Source organism: Colias croceus, chromosome 7 (assembly GCF_905220415.1).
Source record: "Colias croceus chromosome 7, ilColCroc2.1".
Classification (NCBI taxonomy): domain Eukaryota; kingdom Metazoa; phylum Arthropoda; class Insecta; order Lepidoptera; family Pieridae; genus Colias; species Colias croceus.
In genome coordinates, this window is record NC_059543.1 from 5,093,609 (window position 1) to 5,115,488 (window position 21,880).

The following is a 21,880-nucleotide window of genomic DNA, read 5'->3' on the forward strand; positions in this document are numbered from 1 at the left end:
TTTTTTAAAATTTAGTCATTTCAGAAGTATGTTATCAAATAATTAAATAAAACGTATATATAAATAATTAAAAAAATAGGCAGTTAAACAAAAACAAATATCTCCGTTTAAGATTAATGACCTGATAGCGCTTTACTCTACGTGAATTACATCCTCGACTCGAGTTTGAAAAACATCTTGTTTTTCAGCAGCGTTATATTGAAAATCGACGATCTATCGCATTTCCATCAAAAATCTCGTGAGCTTAGCCTTCTGCCCCTTTCCACTGCAAAGCTGGGCGGTCAGTTGCCACCAGAACTCCGAATGAGGCGGTTGTGTCCTGTGTTAACGTGTCTTCCCGCCTTTAACAGCCGCGATTAAAAGAACAATGGACACTACGTCACGTTAAGGTAAAGATTTTTTATTACCTATAGTTAATTTATAAGCAGCGATCGAAACGAAGCAATATATTAAACGGCCGGCGTCCTGTAACGTAGTTTTCAATACGCTAGATAAATATTTATGTTTGTGATAAGGTTCAAGGATACTAAGGACGAATTTTCCTTAAGGAAATCATTTCGTATTTCGTGAAAAAATCGGCGGTATATCTTTTAAGGAGGAAGGTAATTAAGCACTTTATACCTACACGCTTACGGAAATTATTCAATGGCCTTTTATGTTTCCTGTGATTCTAAAGGTAACGTGGACAGTATATAAATATTCGATTTATGACCTAACGAACTATGATAGAAATAGAATATTGAAAAATTATTGATATTATTTTATATAAATTTTCCTGGGAAAACTAAATTCCGTTTGGTAGATACCTACCTAATTACGAAATTCGCAGTGTTATAATAATTTTGCAGTGTCCGATTTTATCTAGTGTACATCTAACCTAAAGTAAACTACCCTAAATTAACAATAAAAAGTGTGGGAAATAAATAATAAATTTTAAATATATAGCCTTTTATGGCTTAACTTTTCTAGCATAATATTTTCAATTTCCTCGAAAAATATTTTCTTCATAGAATTGGGGATATTAATTAAAACATTATGTGAATAAAAATCAATGTCTAGCCGATTGACAACTTTGTAAAAACGTTATGGCTCGTAACAAGATAATTTATTTACTAATAATATCTTCGATATGTATCCTTTGTACTTTTCCGTCTGAATTTGATAGATGTGTTTAATAAATTTAGCCAGAATAAAATTATGGTCAGATTCATAAACAACTAGGAAAGAATTAGCAGCTGTCGAGTTCGAAGCTTTATAAAACTCGTAGGAAAATACCAATATTTAAAAATACAAACGGCAGTTGAAGAAACTTGTAACATTCCTTTGCGAAAGTGATTGAAGTTGTTTTCCCTTGAGTGGTAATTAAAAAGCAATTTGAAAGCGTTGACAAAACAGGAACGACGGCAATCGATCACGCCAAATTGTTTTAAAACGATTTGTAATATTGAAATCTCCTTGTAAATATCGACGCGATGCTTCCTACCTTACCTCTTACCTCTATTATATGTAATAATAACGGAGACATCAGGAAATCTGGTCATTGTTGTATGATAGATTGTATTGCTGTCCAAAAAACTTTGTAGGAATAAAGAGGAAGAAGAAGGCGAAATAAAAGTTATACTATAAGTTTAATATATAGAGTCTTAATAATTATTAAGACTCTCTTCAAATGAAAATGTACCTAAGGAAATTTCCTTAGGTACATTTTCATTTGTTCTAACGGTTCAAACCGTATAGAAAACAATACCCAATAATATTATTAGTTAATCTTTATATGGAAGAGTAATAGTCAATTGTAAACTTGTGAGTGCTCGAGGACACAGTATAAGTGGCTATTAGGTAACTACTTATTGATATAAATATATAAATTAATCTAAGTTATAGTTTATTGAAAAAATATTCTTGAATTAAAACTTTTCAATGTTACAATGCTATTGTTTTAATAAATTTTAAAATATCTTACTTAATAATATAATTATCTACTAGCAACGTAAAATTTAAAAAGCGCCCTGTAACTTATCTGACATTTCTTATTAGTATACATTCAAAACTATAATGAAAATTGAAAAATCGTAAATATCAGCGTCTACTAAAACTAGTTACCATTCATTGTTCAACTAGCTGTTGTTATTAAAATCAAAATGCATTATTCAACCGTTAGCATAGCTCATAGTAAATGCATTACCTCATACAAACTGTCACGGTTTAAGCGTTACATTTTAATTCTCAGCATTCGACAATGTGGCCATCGTTTTATTTTTTATTACCAGCGTATAATAATACTAAAACTTTGGTTCAAAACCCTTTGTGTTTTTCACGTGTGAGGGGGAAGAGCCCTTTATCACAACAAAAGGACAGAATAGTGTAATATGCTACAAAGGGGCCACGCAAGGGACCCCTCTATCCCCTAGTTAAATACGTGATAACGTTCGATTTATTAGCTATCCATTTTGGTTCTTATCATTCAGATTGGGATTTGTGATTTTTAAGGGTCGTGAATAACAAACGAACAATTTAATTAGTGTGACGATAGCTGGGCTTTTCGCTGTACATTTATTTTATAATATAAAAAGGAAAGTTCGCCGGAAAATGTAGCTAACGAAGGATCAATTAATACAAGTTGTTAACCTTCCATGTTCGTTCATTAATCATGTTTGTAAATTAATCACTATCTAAACAACCATAAGAGTATAATTACTAGCTGAAAGCCTTATAACTAGTAATAAGAAAAGTTAGATTAAATTAATCGAGGGCTTCTCTATATACTTGCTACACGTCATGTAGACTTGATTGAGTAGAAAAGAACAAGTTTATCAAGTATACACAGTAAGGCGACTGAGTCAATGTTATTGAATCATACTCGAGAAAAACTATGGCGCGAAGGAAAATAGACTTACGGGCCAATTGATAAGGTTATACGTGGATTAACGAGAAAATGTATTTCAATGTATGATTTTCCCTTGAATGTTATAGTATAAATTAGTTTACATCTTGATTATAATAGTATAATATAGCGTAATTGTGTTTGTTTCTTTATTTTGTAGGTACTGATGTAAAATGTTAATATTCATTCTCATATTACCTTATCTGAATAATGTATTGGGACGCATTCATAATATAATTGTTTAATTTCACATTGACGAGACGAACTGAATGATTAAAGTCACAGAACTATATCTCGATATAGTTCTATGACTTTAATCTAATGTGATTAAAGTGTACATTATATTGTTTATTGAAAAACCACAATAATAATTACATCATGCAAAAATGTTTTATGTTATTTTTAATATGATTCACGAACAAGGTGATATGGTTCATGAGCAACGTAAAATACTCCGTTGTTTACTTTTTTAGTAGTGCCTGGTTTCGATCACTGAGTTCGGCATTTTTGGATAAATTTATTTGTAGAGCTAGTCGTCCATCAATATGTTTATTGTTTATATAAGTGTGCTTTTGAAGCTTAATTACGTGTCGGTGACGACGAGACATTCCCCTCAATTGTGCTATAATCATCATTCTATTATAAGAGGGATTCTCAAAAATGCCAGTCTTTGGGTAAAATGTCTGTAATTTATCGAGCGAATATAGCGAAATTCTGAGTCATCTAGCAATTCTCCCACCGAACCCTAAAGTGACCTGTTGCTAATACGTAGATAACAAAAATAGACCGTCATTCCTTCTCACGTAGTGAATAAACGCCTGTTTTGTTTATGGTTCCACATGCTTTAGATCAGTGGATTGTTTATTTATTTCGCGGGTAATGAGATCTAATTTTGAATACTCAAAGTACCTACGTGGTATTTCTGTAGGGATATATTACCTATTTCTTCAATTAAAGTTCACATTGAAAGATATAAAATAAATGAAGGTTCCAATTTAAGAAAATAATGAACCCCTATAAATATTGATTGAAGAATCGAATCGAAAAATTACATGATTTAACAATGATTCAGAAGGATGATAAAAAAGTTCAGTAGAAGATATTTAATTTATTTCAATGTTGGATTGGTAGAGTAACGGTATTGATGATCGAGCTATAGACTGACTTGTTTATTCAGCCTTGCCTTAGGCATTAACAGCTTATCTATACATTCATATAGTCACAAGCTGTAACATAATAAGTAAGATTAGTTCTTAATAAAGTAAAAATTAGTTCTTAATAAAGTAGTCCTATTAGTACTTACTAGTTTTCCATCAATATACATGATCAACAACATACATTTCTACACAACAAAACAACACAACAATAACAATATACATTTCTTATTTCACTCTCGTAAAGTTTAATTTGTGAAAACACTAGACCTAGTCCCTTTTTATGATCCCATTTTTCTGTAGGTATCTAAATTATCCATGTTTTCAGCGGCTCAGACGTAGCAACAAACAGATATACATATTTCGCATATATAATATTAGCATACTCAGGCCGCGTGTTTGTAACAGCGTAAACATAACGAGGGTAAACTGTGGGTGTATATTGTATGTTTACCACTTACCCCTTTGGGATTACGTGCTAAATGTCTGTCCTAACCTAGCAGCTAGCTTAAACTATTCTGTTATTACTATAAACTTTTATACACAGTTTTGCTCTTATGTATATAACGGCTAGACAAATAGTAAAAGTAAAACAGCAATTTTGAACACAATTCACGCATTTGTTACGTAGGAACTTAGGAAGTGGCATCGCCTAATATTTGCAGATTTAAATTTTTAAAAGAAAAGCAGCAAATATTCTCCGCAATTATAAATGAAGAAAGCCTAATATTATTATGTTTAATTTTGATAGACAGTGAAATTAACCAAAAGTCAAGTGTATGAGAAAAAGCCTCTCCCGTAATGATATTTTATAATTGACTAGCTTCCGCCCACGACTTTGTAGTCGTGGGCGGAAGCTAGTCAATTATCACGTACAAACGTGCATCCCCGTTTTTCCCCGTTCCCGCAAGAATTTCGGGAAATCCTTTCTTAGGGGACGCCTACGTTATGACATCTACCTGCATGCCAAATTTCAGCCCGATACGTCCAGTGGTTTGGGCTGTGCGTTGATAGATCACTATATCAGTCACCTTTGAGTTTTATATATATAGATTTTGTTGAAAATAAAGAAAAATAATTGGGCTTTATTTATGGTAGAGTTTAATGCTATTTTGTTGAAAACAGAAATACCCTTCGGGAGAATGCTGCGATTGAATTATATTGCATCGTTGATTTTAGACGCAACATGATGTTGATATTTTTAACCCTGCCTTTTATATGTATCGTTTTATAAGCTGTTACACTTTTAGGGTGGTGAAATCATAATTGGTAGGTACTTTATAATGCCGTATCATTTTCTTGTGACTGAATTTATGATTTCTTAATCGTAGGCCCTTAAAAACTGAATTGACGATGAAAAACATCTAAATAAAATCTTATCCCATAGTACATATATAAACTTTAAGCATGTTACCAATATGATAGTGGGCTAATGGTGGTGAAGCTACAGACTTGTCACATCTCACATAATATTGGATGTTCCAGCTCAAAGGAGCGGTACTCAACACGAGGAGGAGAGGATTTATCATTGAGTTCACAGAATTACAATAAGGGCTTTGTTCCGAAGGCCAGGTCAGCGAAGCAGTTTGTATCGAATTTGCGATTCAATGAGCTGTTCGTACCGGAGACGGGTCGTTATTGTATCATACATTATTCCTACGGCCATTTGAATATCTCTTTTACTTTAGTTGGACTATCTTTTAGTAGTTTGGTAGAGTGAGCATTCAATGTGAGCTTCGGCTTGGAAAAATCTGAGATAATGACTTTGACGATGTATTTTTAAAGCGCATAGCACGTTTGTTTTATAAAAACTATTCAAATTAATTTTTAAGCAGAAGTATGTCGATTAACTTGCAAATGAATGATTTTGGGAAAACTCTGGTTTTGTAGCATTTTCATATTTTTATAAAATGCTGAATGCTTGTGGCTGCACCGATGTTTATGAAATGTTGTGTGGATATCGTGTAAGTCTTAGAATCGGATAACGTCTAATTATATATTTTTCATACCTATAAGTGATGGGAGTAAGGCAGAACAACATTTGCCGGGTCAGCTAATCAGTTCCTGTTACATTAACGAAGTTTTCTTATGAATTTTTAAATATAGATAAATATGGGGGTTTCATGGCTCTATTACGTATAAAAATCAATTATGCCAATGAAAGTTTATTCTGTATGATTTTTTTATACAACCTTGAAACAAGTGAAAAATTAAAATTCCATTATTATGATAATACTGGTGCCGTCGCTTACCTCTCAAAGGAGAGTACCCTGGTAATGTATATTCATGTTAGGGAGTTTTCACACTCTCATGTCCATTTTGAAAAAGTAAATAATATGTTAATTTCTTCTAAACGGTCCAGCGTTATTGCCTGAAAAACAGCACATAAAGCATTTATTAATTCACTGTAAATTATGTAAGATTTTCCTTTCGTATCATATTGAAAATGATGTGAGATAAATAATTCTTTCTACATTGATCCAGTGCGTAGGTAGTGGTAGTTCTAACATGAAATTATCGTTGTTGTTTTCGGTACTTTAAGCGTAATATGCGTAATACAACAATACGTTATACCTACAATGTCCAGCATATATCCAGAAAATAAGAAACCGGCTTTGAATGCTTTAAAAATTATTTCACAATCTTATAAAAATTCTTATAAAATTATTATAAATCACACTACAGCACACAAACGCCTTTACAAACTTATTCAATAGATTGCGGTCAACGAGTGTGTACACGGCTTTAGAAAGGACGAAGAATAACAACGTTAATGCGTTTTTTAAATTTTAATCAACATTTCTAGCCACGAAACTGGAAAGCTTAAAATGTTTGTGCAATTTTGAAAGCGCTTTCAAACTTAAATAACGGAGCGCCTCAAGGGACACGCTCTTTTAAAGTTTAATTGACGGGTTTACAGAGTGTTCATAATATTGTGTATTATACCGGGTAAATAATAATAAATGAGATGTTTTTAAGGGAGTATATTATAGGTTTTTTGACTTTACCGGAGTGTAAATATTGTCGTAGCTCGTGAGAAATAATCGCAAAAATTGCAATGACGCAAAACTGCAACTCAACGTAATATTTAATTTTATTGAATCTATTCACAAAGTAGTTACTGTAGTAACACAATGTCGTGATATAAAAAAAACAATCCATGTATTCTGTTTTTATTAATTAATATAGGTACTTAATACAAAAAATCGATCAAAAGTGCACTTCATTTTAAAACTGAAAATAGTTATCATATTACAAATCATCTTGTTTATCTATTGTTTATGTCTTAACGCACACGTGTTCATAGATTCCTTGATAATTAGATAACACTAGAAGTACCATTAACATTGTATCAATGGTGGTCTCAAAGACAATAGGCTGTGTGAATAAAGACGTCGGAAGTAATAAGAGGTTCGTAAGAAGGAAGACGCGCGACTCATTTCCTTTTTTTATTAGCTTCAAAGGTGTGTACATTTTTTTTGTTATTATGTTAACGTTTAGGCCATGGTACTATTAAGATAGTGTTATCACAGATTACTCAATTATATGTTTACGTTAGTGTTACCGTAAGGTTACCGTGTTGAGACGGTCTAAGTTTTCTAATCAAATTTGTGTTTAAGACTATAACCATCAGTAATCGATCTTTATGTTTAAATTATTATCTCTTAGCCTCTTTGCTTTTGTGGATAGTGTGAGTGCTTTAGCCGAGTTGTACTCGGTATAAAAGTAATATAAGGTACCTATGTACGTAGGTACGTAGGTACACGCTGTGCAATAGGCTATCCTACTGCACAGAGTACATATTTTGATTTTTAAGCAGGCCTATAAAAATATAAAATATGAGTGGACATATTTCATAATATTAAAACGTAAAATACATATCAAACTTAGCTTTTTCCGTTTCAAGATAGTTTCTGACGATAAAAAAAATACAAAGCAATATTTTTGCGGATTTCCCGAATTCATAACAATTAATAAAAAAAAAAACAGTTTAATAATAACTGTCAACTAATTCTATAAGCAATAATAGAGATTAAATAACGTCACTTTGTCTGTAAACACTTATGATACAACCGAGCGCATCAAACTAAATTGTTTTTCCAGAGTTCGATACCGTAAAACCATTTAACTTCACTTCTCTTATTACACCATTTCATATTATAGGTCACGACGCTGCAGCTAAATAGATAAAATATTTATTGTTACACTAGTTTATCCTCACGGCTTTGTCTGTGGCAAATCGTCCAGTTTAAGTTTAATAGAACTTTATAAAATTATATTTAATTCCTTGAAGTCTTTTTAAGGGTGATGAGTGTATAAAGACATAATATGGACAGATTATGTTCTCGTGCCTGGTTTATCTTGCTCTAATATTTAATAATATCCATGCCTAACTCATATAACTTTTAATTTTGTACCATCTATTATGTAAACTGTACCTACAGTCATTGGCTTGTTACAATTTTAATACAATAGTAAATAATTTCTCATATTTAAAGGACGAGCATGTATTGTGTGACGAGCATATATTTCAATCGAAAACACATTGAAGTATTGATTTTGCAATTATAGGAAAAGTTTAACTTAATATTCTTCAATGGGAATATTTTTCATATATATACCCTTTTTCAATACGTATGTGGCACCATAATTTGTTCAATTATCTTGCTGTCTCTAGAATCTCTTATCTAATAGATTTGACCTTAAACTATTGTTATTATCTATGTAATATGACATGCTTTAATGAATTGTAATTTTTATTTAAATTACAATAATAAGTTTAATTACTTCCGCGTTGTTTTTTTGTCAAAAATTAAAAATAATGATGATGTAGAGTTTTAATTATCAACAAACAATAAATAACTAAATTTTATTCATTGATTTAATATGAATATATGAAAATTAGTTAGCAAGTTATTGAATCATACATTAAAATTCAAAAGTTATCTTCAAAGCAATAAAATAATCCATATAATTTATGACGTTCTGAATGAAAGCGTACGTGTTCTTGCAACGTTAAAGTAGATTGAGTCACTAGATTGGTTTGTTTTGATTTGTACTTTTTAGTAAGTAATAATTGAATGTCTACTTCCAAAGAGAAATCTCATTTAAAATTGTCAGCTGGCGAAAGCCGGCAAAGGCCAATTTAATTGCACCTGTCATAAAGAAGCGCTCTACCATCGCGAAATAATTCATATCACAGTAGCGAGAACTCTAAATCATATGATTTTTTACATGTTTTTTGTTCCAGGTAGCAATGACGTAACTAAAAGTTCGGCAAGCATCCAAAATGGACGGAACCCTGCAAACTGAATTTGCGACAAAACCCAAGAGAGGAGTGTACCTTTCCAAGGGTCTTGCAACAGTGATATTTGTTATTTTCTCTCTAGCGCTCGTTGCTACTGCCTTCATAGTATATAACTTCGCAGCCTGTCCAAGGACTGATCAGTTAGCAAATGTGACAAAATATGAACTATCTCACTGTGACCAATCAAAACTATTAGTGATACCGTTAAGTACAGAACCTAGTGTTAATATAGAAACAACAGCTTTAATAGAAACTACGACTCAACCAGAGAAAAATACAGTTATCGATGTACGGTTACCTTCAAATATCAAACCAGACCGATACTATTTAAAATTAACGCCGTATATATTTGAAGGTAATTTTACGTTTGATGGTGAAATTAGTGTAATAATAACGGTTAGAAATGAAACAGACACGGTTACGTTTCACGGTGTAGAGTTGACGTTCATTAGTATAGAATTGTTCAAGAAGGAAGACGGTAGGCCAATTAAAATTCTACAGAGAAGGGAAGATGTCTCAAAGCAATTTCACATACTGACTACTGAAGAGACGTTAAAAGCAGGTCAGCAGTACGTTTTGAATATAACGTATGTGGGGATTCTGAATGATAATTTACACGGATTTTATAGAAGCTCCTATGAAGAAAAGAAGGACAAGCGGTAAGGGTTCTTCGTCTGCATAACCCATAAACAAATTTAATGTCTTAAAGCCGTCTTCATAATCGTATTTGATTATTTTTTCAGATGGATAGCAGTAACACAGTTTCAAGCTACGGACGCGAGAAGGGCCTTTCCTTGTTGGGATGAGCCCGCTCTCAAAGCAAAGTTTACAATTAGTATAGCTCGACCAGTAAATATGAGTTCCGTATCCAATATGAATATTGTTTCTCGTGAACCTCAGTAAGTATATTATAGTTTAACTTATTAACTTTCTGAGAACAGTAAAACATAAATGATAAGAAAATTATTGTTAAATTTACTGCAATCGCGAAAAGAATGAATGTTCTTAACAAAAAGAAGATCACTTTTTTGTCCTGTCAGACTGTCATTTTTTTTTCGTCTACACCGAGATTCGAACCCAGGACCAGTCGCTTCTACGCTTTTGCATTAATCACGGAAGTGTTTCTGGAATGACTATAAAATAATGGTTATAAATACATTTCAGCAAAGTCCTGAAGAATTACATCTGGGATCATTATGCTGAATCTCTACCGATGTCAACGTATTTAGTTGCGTTTGCGGTAACTGATTTTGGCAATATGAGCTATAACAACTTCTCAGTTTGGGCTAGAAAGGAAGCATTATCATCTGCGGCCTACGCTCTAGATATTGGTCCGAAGATACTGAAGTTTTTGGAAGAATACTATAAAATCAAATTCCCATTGCCGAAGATAGATATGATTGCGCTGCCAGATTTTAAAGCTGGTGCTATGGAGAACTGGGGATTGTTAACATTCAGGTATCAATTTTAATTTAATTAATCGACTAATTTGCAGCCTCATTTCTAAATGCTAAGTTCCTATATTATCCGTAATGAAAATTATATTATTAAAAATATACAAATGATATTTACGTTCCTAGTTTGGAATAATTTGCAGATTCTCAATCTTCTAAATATATTATATACATCATTTATAATAAACGACGTATGGTGGTGTTTTTAAAATAAGAGACCTATTTGTAATTATAATTTGTAATCTGATAACAATAAACGGTTTGTAATTCGGAATACCCACGGGAGTGTTTGGAGGATAAAAATTTGTCATACATCAGGATGAGGGTGTCAATCGATTATTGCATAACGAGAAAATATAATCAATCATGTGTAGTGTTAGGGTGACCGGTGCCCAAATTATTTCCCTTTTAAGTTGTACGCTTAATTAACCGTGAGATTAACACGTGGTTTAGGAAATATATGAAGGGTTCGGACCTTGTTCGGACCATCGGATGTAGTTAATGGTGGGTTTGGTTCTGTGGTTGGCTAATATGCAATTAGTGTACTTTATACACAATTGTATTGTATTATATTTTATTTAGATTTGTATTCTATTAGGAGCATTTCATTAATATTCTTTGTAAATGTTTTCTACACTTGTTCTGCGATTGCCTGGTAGATCTTGCTTTTATTTTGTTGGATGTAAGGATAATGATGAAATTAGTAATAGAATTAAATTCGCCTTTAGGATTTTAATATCAATGTTTTTGTTCGGAGACATTGCAATATAATTTTATTTATTTGACCGTTATCAAATTTTAAGAAAATATCATTTCGAGGAATAATTAATATTATAACAATAATGTACCAGTGAATTGTATAGATTTAATCATGACAACATTTGTAAATTACGTACTACTGCTCTAGCTCTATGGATGGCCGTACTTCATTTTTATTGATTTATCGTAAGGGGGTCACTGAAAATCTGTGCTGAGGTATTATGTTTCAGGTATCCTGAATAGCTACCTTTTTTAGTGCACGCAACCACACATAAATTTATGTATTCGTAACTTTTTTTTTAATTTATAAATCTATTGTTGTGTGTTTGTGTGTATTGGAATAAATGGTTTCTTTCTTTCTTTCTAAAGGCTTATACCAGTTAATTCAGCTGTATGTTATATGTAATGTTTCAGAGAAATAGCAATGCTATACGACCACGGCGTCTCGCCAACCACGGCCAAAGCTCGCGTAGCGTCCGTGGTAGCACATGAGATCGCGCACCAGTGGTTCGGGAACCTGGTCACGCCAGCGTGGTGGTCGGAGATCTGGCTGAACGAGGGCTTCGCTAGCTATGTGGAGTATGTAGCTGTTGATGCGGTAAGTGTAATTTTATTTGTAATACATAAAATGTTAAGAAGGAATACGTTCGTTTGTTTTCGTATTTTTGTAATTTATGATAGATTGTTTGTCTACACAGTGTTGCACAAATAAGTAATAAAATGACCTTTCGTTTTCTTTAAGAATTATCTTATAGAGGTATATTAGTTTATAGGATACGTTGGTGAATCTGCAATTATTTGCCAAACGGTTCCTGAGAGTACAGATTTAAGCAACAATAAAAAAATATTTCATTTTAGGTTGAAAGCACTTGGAAGTTGATGGAGGTTTTCGTGTTAAATGAAGTTCAGAGCGTTTTCAAATTAGATGCTTTGACTTCATCCCATCAAATTTCTGTAGAAGTTGGAAACCCAGAGGAGATTGGCGCTATTTTTGACAAAATTTCATATGGAAAAGGTATTTTTACTGACCTTTTATGACGATGAGTACCTACTACTAATGTTCGTTATTACACAAATAAAAATTTAAACCAATTTATATATTATACATAATTTTTTCAACTAAACCAAATTCAATTGTAGGATCAGCTATACTCCGTATGATGAATCATTTCCTCACTGATGACGTCTTCAACGCCGGTATAACCGACTACCTGAACGCCAAGAAGTATGGTGACGCAGAACAGAAGGACCTCTGGAGTGCTCTTACCAATGCTGCAAGAGAAAGGGGCAACTTTGACGTCGACGTTGCAATTATCATGGACTCTTGGACGCTTCAAACTGGCTTCCCAGTACTTACGATAACCAGGAATTATGATACTGGCGCTGTTAGTTTTAGACAGGTAAGGTTAAAATGGTGTTTTATTGATCTTTTATTACAAGGTTCAGGTTGTAGTTAAGAAGGTTAGAACGAACTTACTATTAGGTACTTGCGCTTGCATAATACCTATCTATTTAATATTTTTGATAATTTTGAATACCTATAAATATTTGCTATTAAAATGACCGCACTAGTAGATTTTTATTGATATGAGTGTACAAAATATGAGGCTTAATTATTGTGTTATGGTTCATTTTTTCCGAGAAAATAAAACAGCAACGGCGTGCGCTTTTTTATCAGAAGCTGTAAGATAAAAGCCACTTTATTACTTAATTATAACATTTTTTCTCTTATTTACAGGAAAGATTCGTCCTGATAAACAACACAATTGACGAGAATCCAGTGTGGTGGATTCCGATATCTTTCACAACAGCTTCCGAAAAAAACTTCCAGTCCACTCAACCGCAGTTATGGTTGAAGGGAGAACGATCTGTTGTTGTCGAGAATATTTCTATCAGCAAAGATGACTGGATTATAGCCAATATACAACAGACTGGTATGATGTTAAAATACTTTGTGTATATTATTTATGGATTTATTATTGAGAAATTATTGACTTTGTAGTTAACGATATTATTGCGCTGATAGTTTCATTCACAAGAATTTAAAAAAATATAATTAGAGTACTGAAAAGAAAGTGCTGACTGCTTGAGCGCATGTTATGTGTTCTTTATAAATAGTAATAATCATAATTATTCATATTTCTTGTACAACCTACTTATAAGTTAATAACGAATAAATGTATGTCTGTAGTACATTTTGCAAAATAAGCTACGAATAATAATTCTTTTGTTAAGGTTTCTATCGCATTAACTACGACCAACGTAACTGGGAGATGCTTATCAAAATTCTAAACGATCCGAAACGATTCGAAGAAATCCATCCGATTAACCGAGCACAGATAATCGACGATGCTATGAATCTGGCTCTTTCTGGAAGACTCGATTACAGAGTAGCTTTGGATATCACGAGCTATCTGTCACATGAGAGAAGCTATGTTCCGTGGAAAGCGGGATTGGTGGCTCTGGGGTATATAGACACTATGTTGTCTAAAGGTGCTTATTATCTGGAATATCAGGTAATTTTTTGGTATTTATCAAGAATTTAATGATTCGAGTAAATATAAAACAAAGTTACATTTAATTTGTACATTCTGTAATATTATTTAGTTAGATTGTAAGGCTCATTGATATCCTACTAATATGTATTAAAAATGCAAAAGTTTGTGACTATGTGTGTGTTTGTTACTCTTTCACGCAAATACTACAGAACCGATTACAATGAAATTTAGCACACATATAGAGGGTAACTTGGATTAACACATAGGATAGGTTTTATCCCGGAAATCCCACGGGAACGGTAAAGTATCAAGAGATGGCGTCACCTGTTTCGAAATGGACAAAATAATCGTGTCACTATTACTTACCATTCATTTAAAATATTTTTTTTTTATTTTATTATTATAAACGACGCATGAAATGTGACTATGTACAGAAAATAATTAATGATTATATTATTAACATATAAAAATTAAGTTGGTAGTTCCAAAATATTCCATTATTGATGATGTAAAAATTTTTTTTAAATTTTTACACTGTTATCGATATTTGGTCACACGGTGTAATAATAATGTAATAAATATCTATATGATGATATTATATTGATGACGTAAATAAATAAAGTAGGTACTTTGTGATATAGAGCATTGGGTATTTCAACTTTGTTTAATTATTATTATGAATTACTCATTTATAGTATTATTATTTATCGATAGTCTAGTAATTTTATTAACGCAATGAATTTTATCATTAATGATATATATGATGAGATTATAGTTAACGATAAACCGTATGGAATATTAGGTATCATGATAATATTGTTTTGTATGTGTTATAAGAATAATAATTATTAAGAGTAAAGGAATTTTGGTTGATTACTTATAGATAGTTACTTTTTTGAAAATGAATTTGAAGTTTATGAACAAATAACAGCTTGACTTTTCAGCTTTCGCCCTTACAACATTTAATACAAAGTTTAACTTTATAGCCTAGACTAGCTGCGGTCCACGGTTTCACTCGCGGGCTCCGCTCCTGTTAGTCTTAGCGTGATTATTTATAGCCTTCCTCGATGAATGGGCAATCTAACACAAAAATAATTTTTCAAATCGGACCAGTAGTTCCTGAGATCTGAGATTAGCGCGTTCAAATAAACAAACTCTTCAGCTTTATAATATTATATCATCACAATTCACAATCATGAAAGTCGGTTCACCTAGAGTCTAGACGAAAGTTCTGATTATACAAGCCAAAAAAATAGTCCAATTACAAACTGCCTTCTTTTAGTCGGCTGTAAGTTAGACTTTTTTTAACAGAATACAAAGAATACTTTATTTATCCCGCAGCGTTACGTGCTCCGTTTGCTACATGGTACTGTAGCTGACTTAGGGTGGGATGTATCTCAGAACGAGAGCGTAGTTAGAGCCCAGCATCGGGTCGACATGTTGTCTACAGCCTGTCACTTGCAACAGGCGGAATGTTTGGAACATGCGGTGCGAATGTATACGAACTGGATGTTACACCCGAACCCAGATTCTTTTAATGAGTAAGTGTATGTTTGTTTAAGAAGACTCTTTAGTAAAGAGATTATCAGTATGGTTTGAGATTCATGTAAAAATACTTTATAAAGTTATATTATTTGACAGTTTCACTGTTCTCTAAAGCTTTATGAGAGAAGATAGGTTGGTGATAGGTAACTAGGAACCTATCTGTTCATGTTTCATCTGTAATTGGAATAAAAAAAAATAAAATTGTTAAGACAAAGAAGGTAGATTGTAAGTTATTGTTTTTAAACGCGTAAATATTACTCAACATATATATTAAAAAAAAGACGTGTGGCACTCGGGGACTGCCGCGGTAAAGCTATTGCATGCTATGCCTTCAAGCCACACCTCCGCCCGTCGGAGTGGGGAGCGTGAGGTTTTTTCGTAACGGAATTTCTCGATTCGTTCCCCGCGCTCAAGGCCCGCGATAGAAGCTATGCAATAGCTTAAAAAGATAACACGAATGTTTTCAGCACAGTCAGCAAAAAACAACATCAATCATAAAATTTACAGGCCGTGTTTTTCATTGCAATTTATTACGATTCGTTTTGTGAATTATAATATCGAAGATTGTATATAATAGATTTTATCGTATATAAGGATTTTCCTTGTAACTATATATTAATTCCATTATTGAATTACTGATAAACAACTATCAATGAGGCATGAGCGTCACAAAGTTTTATGACACCAATATTATTTGAACGATATTTCTATTGTGAAAGTACAATATGGAGTATTTATGAATATTTTTTACAATATAGCCAATTTATGGTCTAAAATCTAAATATTCGCTTACATTGTGTCTGTTCTGCGTCTGAGCAAATGTTATTAGACGATTTTAGTTTTTTACATTACCACATTCTTTATACGATCACAGTCGTTTTAGCTTGAACTCGGAACATTACCTATTATATACAAATGTTCGTTTAAATAGTTATTAAATTATCATAAATCTTAATTAGTAGGAAAATAAAAACTTTATTAATGTCTCAGTCAAAGGGAATCACAATAACTTTCGGCTCTATCATCAGCGAGCTTCGGCCAGCGCTAGATAAATCGATAAACTGTAATATCACTCACTAAATACTAGCAGATTTAGTTTGGGTTTCAAAATAGTTAACTTTGAAGGTAACATGACATCAATAAATAAAACAACAGTTTAATGACCAATTTGTAGCAAAATCTTAAAATTGCTACTTATAAAGAAATAATATGTATTATCTGTATTTTGGCAACAAATTCCAATAGACGAATACTTCCAGAATCCACGCAGACATTCGAAGTACGGTATACTGTGTGGGAGTACAGGTGGGAGGTGCGAGGGAGTGGAACTTCGCGTGGGAGCGATTCGTCGTCGCCAGCGTGCCCTCTGAGAGGGAACTGCTCCTTTCCATACTGGGGTGTACCAGGGCACCATATCTGTTGTACAGGTAAGGTATTGTATTATTATCTAGTTACGTTTTTGATACTCTTGTACTAGTTCTCATAATATCAGTGTTTTACCGTTTTTGTTTGTATAGTTCTATATAAATATAAGATTGATACTGGGATGTACCACCATTATCACTTATACTTGGCTATACCGATCGTAATATACAAAAAAAATATCATTAAAGTTGGTCAAGAATTTCAGAAGAGTTTGATAACAATGAATCGTTTTTTTGAAATGCAAGATTTGTTTCGACCAAAACAATATACCTAGTACCTAAATGTTAAATCTAGCTTTCCACAAGCGTAATAATATAACACGGGAAGCACGTTATCAATTGAAGAAAACAGAACGATAATCGATTCAGTGTTTTAGAGTTTATCGCGAACACAGAGATAGATGGATTTTGCTATGTAATATGGATAAACCCTTCACAATTTTTTTTAATGGTTTTATATGACTAATGGTTTATTTCCTTGTTTAGATACTTAGAACTGTCACTACGAAACGACAGTGGTATTCGTAAGCAGGACACAGTGAGAGTGTTTTCCGCTGTAGCAAGTTCGTCCATCGGCGAACCGATCGCTTTCAACTATGTAAGAGATAATTGGAAGAGGATTAAGGAATAGTAAGTTACTTTTATATTTGCAGCGTTTTTATTACTTTTTTATCGTTTTCCCTAAGAATTTGGTACCTAAATAAAAGTTAAAATGAAAGAAATAAGTTTAAGCTAGGCAATGTTTCTATTTTTTTTCTCTAAATGATTTATACATAGATATACACCACTATTTTTAAATCAGTACAAAAACTTTAAGGACATGTTAGCGAATACTTTATTGTCGTGATCATGATGTTAGAATTACATAATATCGATAGATAGCAAAGATATAATCATTTGTTTATTTATGAAAGTCTCACTAAAATCATAGACACATTGCAGAGTTCATTCACTTATTCATTGATAGTATTACCTAACCTTGGGCAATAAAATGAAACAAGAGATGTAGTTACTAACTTTATTTATTTTAATTTCCTAAATTCAAATCTCCCCTTCATACTTCATCCGGGCTTAGGACCGGCATAATTACTTTTTTACAATAAATTAAATAGGTACGTAGGTATGCAATTACAAAGCAAACAATATCAAAATCGAATTTTGACGTATAAATTAAGAAGTTAGAATCAGCTGTTTTTTACAATACCTAATCTGTATTGAAAGAAAAAACGATTTTGGCGTGTTTAAGAAGTTAGAATCAGCTGTTTTTTACAATACCTACTCTGTAATGAAAGAAAAAAACGATTTTGGCGTGTTTAAGAAATTAGAATCAGCTGTTTTTACAATACCTAATCTGTATTGAAAGAAAAAACGATTTTGGCGTGTGAAGTTAGAATCAGCTGGTATTTACAATTATCTTAACTTAACTAACCTTACAAGTATTTCAATAATAAAATTGTCCTTCAAAATGTCCACCACCATTATCAATACACAGACGTGCACGTTTTATTAAATTGTTTTTTAACGAGAGAAGTAAGTAGGTATGTTTTTTTGTCTTTTCACTTCATCCAATATGCGCTGTTTTAATTATTGTTCGACACCAGCAGGCCCGCCTCGACCGATCCACTGACTTCCAAACTCCGCTGTGAGAAATTCATGAACCGCAGCGTTATTCGACATTCGTACTACGTCGAGGATCCTCTTAAAAATACGCTAGTACATTACACGTTAGCATTTTGTGACAACGCCTGCTGGTAAGCATTTACCACGACGGTTCGTACATTTGGCGATCGAGCGTTCGGGACTCGGGTACTAGGTATTATCTGTACATACGTACTGCTGCACTCGCATTTTCTCCACTCAAAAAGAACGCACGAAGCATAAGTACATAATCCCGTGATATGAATTGATATGATATTGTACCGGGAAAAACGTAAACAAACGCGACGAAAAAAAGCAAGTTTTCACTTCCGCTAACAATTAGGCACTGTTTGTCCGTTGTCGCAACGCGCGGCGTTGGGGTGCGAACTGCGAACTGCGAACTGCGACGCGGGTGCAGGCCACAGAGGGAAAGGGGGTGGCGGGGTGAAGGATGGCGAGCTTCGACGCGAGTTTGCCGGAATTTATCAATGGAGCTGTCCAGCGGACCTATTCGAAATCGTACGCTAGAAAATTACAACACAATACCTAGTGTGGGTCATTGACTAAGAATAGGTTTAACAATTTTTACATATTTATGTGGACAATTTTGGGACATTTCTGTTTGTTAGTGTTTTTAATTATTTCTTACACAAATATGATTGGTTAAAGGTACTTAACACCCTGTAAAATTTTATGTACTGATTAAAAAATAGTGGTGTATAATATCTACTACTATACTTTGCCCTCTTTAAAACAATTACACCTATATAAAGTCACTTTGTATACGCATGTTGATAACATCACGACTGGATATGATATTTTGGTTTTTATAAATTCAAATGCTTTATAAATATAATTTAAAGAAAAAAAATTCGATCACGAGGGAGGTGGGATTCGAACTTGCGTCTTCCACCGTTTTATTAAAAAAAATATAACATCACAACAACTGTAAAATACTTTGAGTTATTATTTTTTGTATTCCAATGCTGCAAATACATTTCTTGCGAAAAAAAAAATCCGTTAAAAATTTATTAATATATGAATATTTTATTTTCAGTGTTGGTTCAGTATCAACTCTCAACTCCATACTGAAGTTGGTTACGAGAAGATTAAACCAAGTTCACGAATATGACGAGGTAATTATTTTGTTACCTCTAAATAAACACTGTGAAGTTTTATTTAACCTTTCTAAAAACAAGTAATAATTATAAAATAATATTTATAAAATTATAATTATAACTCCTGTAAGAACATCGATAAATAATGTACTAAACTACAACCTAGTAAGCCTGATATAACCTGGATAGTTTTTTTAAAGAAATAAATGCAATTATTAAAAACTTAATTTTGTTTTTTTCTAAACAAAGAAATTACACGGTATACGAACCCGCATGCCGAAAAGTAAAGGTTATCTCCAGTTATCACCTTATAATGATTTTAAATTTCCAGCTGACGAGATTTGTCGATACACACGGAAAGCATTTGGGAAGACCGGTGCAACAAGTTCTAGAAAGAACTGAAGCAAATGTCCAATGGATGGAGCGGAACTATGACACCATCGTTGATTGGTTGTTAAAAGCAGAAAAAAATACTACTAAATAATACATTAAGTAATTAATAGAAACAGAAAAGATTAGTATTATCTATTATAATTTTTATAACTACATAAAAAATATTTCGCCTATGTATAGAAATGCGAAAGAATGTATTATTTTATGAAAAAAAGTAACACAATGGTTGATTTATAGTTTTATCTATTTCTTTAATGCTGGGATTTTAAGGATGCCATTATACATATTTTAATATCACGGTATATACGGTCTAGTTCTTAGATTAAGGATTGGTAGGATTGGTCCTTAATCTAAGACCTAGTTGATAAATTTTCTGTATCATGGTATAATTATATAATATGACATATTGTATAAATCATTTACTAAGAGCCAAACTAAAAACAAGCATCGAGAAAATATTTCATAGGATGTATCTCAGTTACATTAGTTTATTTTATTTTATTATAGGCTCTTTCACCTAATTTATGAAGTTGTAAAAAAGGTTATCAGAAAATTCATCAGCAAGTGGAAATGTAGGTAATAATAAATCTATATAGGTACTCTGTATTTGGTCTCATTGTTATTTTGTAAACGAATGGCAAGAAAAAAAACACTTACATGCACAATGCATATTATGTCGTGGCCATATCGTTATAGATTTGCTCATTTCATAAAATGATTGATAATTTCGTGAAATGGTTGCATGTCATGATGTGGCCAACATAGTATGACCAGATCGTAAAATCGTTAATGTTTAACGATTTTGTCATCCACATTTGGCCAGATCGTATAAAATATAGGGAGTCGTTAAAATATAAAAAAATATATCAAAATATGTAAAGAACTTCTTCAATGTCATTCAAGTTAGTGCCGCGGCAGCGACCGGCGAGTGCTAGAAGCGGTTCGTTTTTTGAAATAGGAAACATTACCAATAAATAATAATTAATGTAACTATTTTACGATATGATCAAATAATTTTGATCATTTCATGAAAAAACCGCTTAGTTGGCCATATCGATAAACGATTTCTTAGCATTGATCTGCTCAAACCACATCATGATGTGGCCGATAGACATTCAACCATTTCATGAAATGCGACCATTTTACGAAATGATCAATCATTTCATGGAATGAGCAAATCTACGATATGGCCACGACATATTATAAACTAATTATGAATAGGGTCATTTAATAAATTAAATTGATTGTATAGCATAAATGTGAATATGTTCACACTACTTTTAGTGCTTTATCATTAAGTTTAATTAGTTATTTATTACGTATTAAGCTAGTCAAATTTTATAAAAGTATTTATAATTATATCTTGTGGTACTTTTAATTTATTTTTAAATAACTCTTTAGTATAGATACTTTATTTTTATACTTAAAGGTAGCAGAAGTTCATTATAGTATTTAAATTCATAAAAATCGTCAACATCGTCTTCACATTTGCTATTGTATTATTACGTGCACATAATATTTATTATGCGTCAGTTTTGTCTTATCCGCCATAATAATTACAAATATATAACTAAATGATGTAAATAAAGTCTTTGTTCAAATAATTGTTTTTTATTTCAACAGCAAACATTCAAGCTAGTCTCTCTGATGAAATTGAATGTCGCTGCTATCTGCGGCACTTGCATGGATAAATAATAAATTAACT

General features: G+C 32.4%; 1 protein-coding gene across 3 annotated transcripts; it reads left to right on the forward strand.

Annotated features, from left to right (window-relative positions):
• Window positions 1-291: 291 nt before the first annotated feature.
• LOC123693454 (aminopeptidase N) lies at window positions 292-21,776 on the forward strand. Of its 3 annotated transcripts, none has more exons than XM_045638562.1 (14): window positions 292-389; window positions 9,290-10,005; window positions 10,090-10,245; window positions 10,511-10,804; window positions 11,974-12,157; window positions 12,418-12,574; window positions 12,700-12,959; window positions 13,298-13,493; window positions 13,795-14,075; window positions 15,399-15,598; window positions 16,862-17,029; window positions 17,513-17,656; window positions 19,722-19,800; window positions 20,114-21,776. In XM_045638562.1, exons 2-14 carry the CDS (start codon window positions 9,329-9,331, stop codon window positions 20,264-20,266), a joined length of 2,949 nt encoding a protein of 982 aa, XP_045494518.1. In that variant the 5' UTR covers window positions 292-389; window positions 9,290-9,328; the 3' UTR covers window positions 20,267-21,776. The 3 variants fall into 3 exon arrangements, with proteins under 3 accessions (XP_045494518.1, XP_045494519.1, XP_045494517.1); XM_045638563.1 differs by having other exon boundaries at window positions 293-389; window positions 9,294-10,005; XM_045638561.1 differs by lacking the exon at window positions 292-389 and adding an exon at window positions 523-602.
• The last annotated feature ends 104 nt before the right edge of the window (window positions 21,777-21,880 follow it).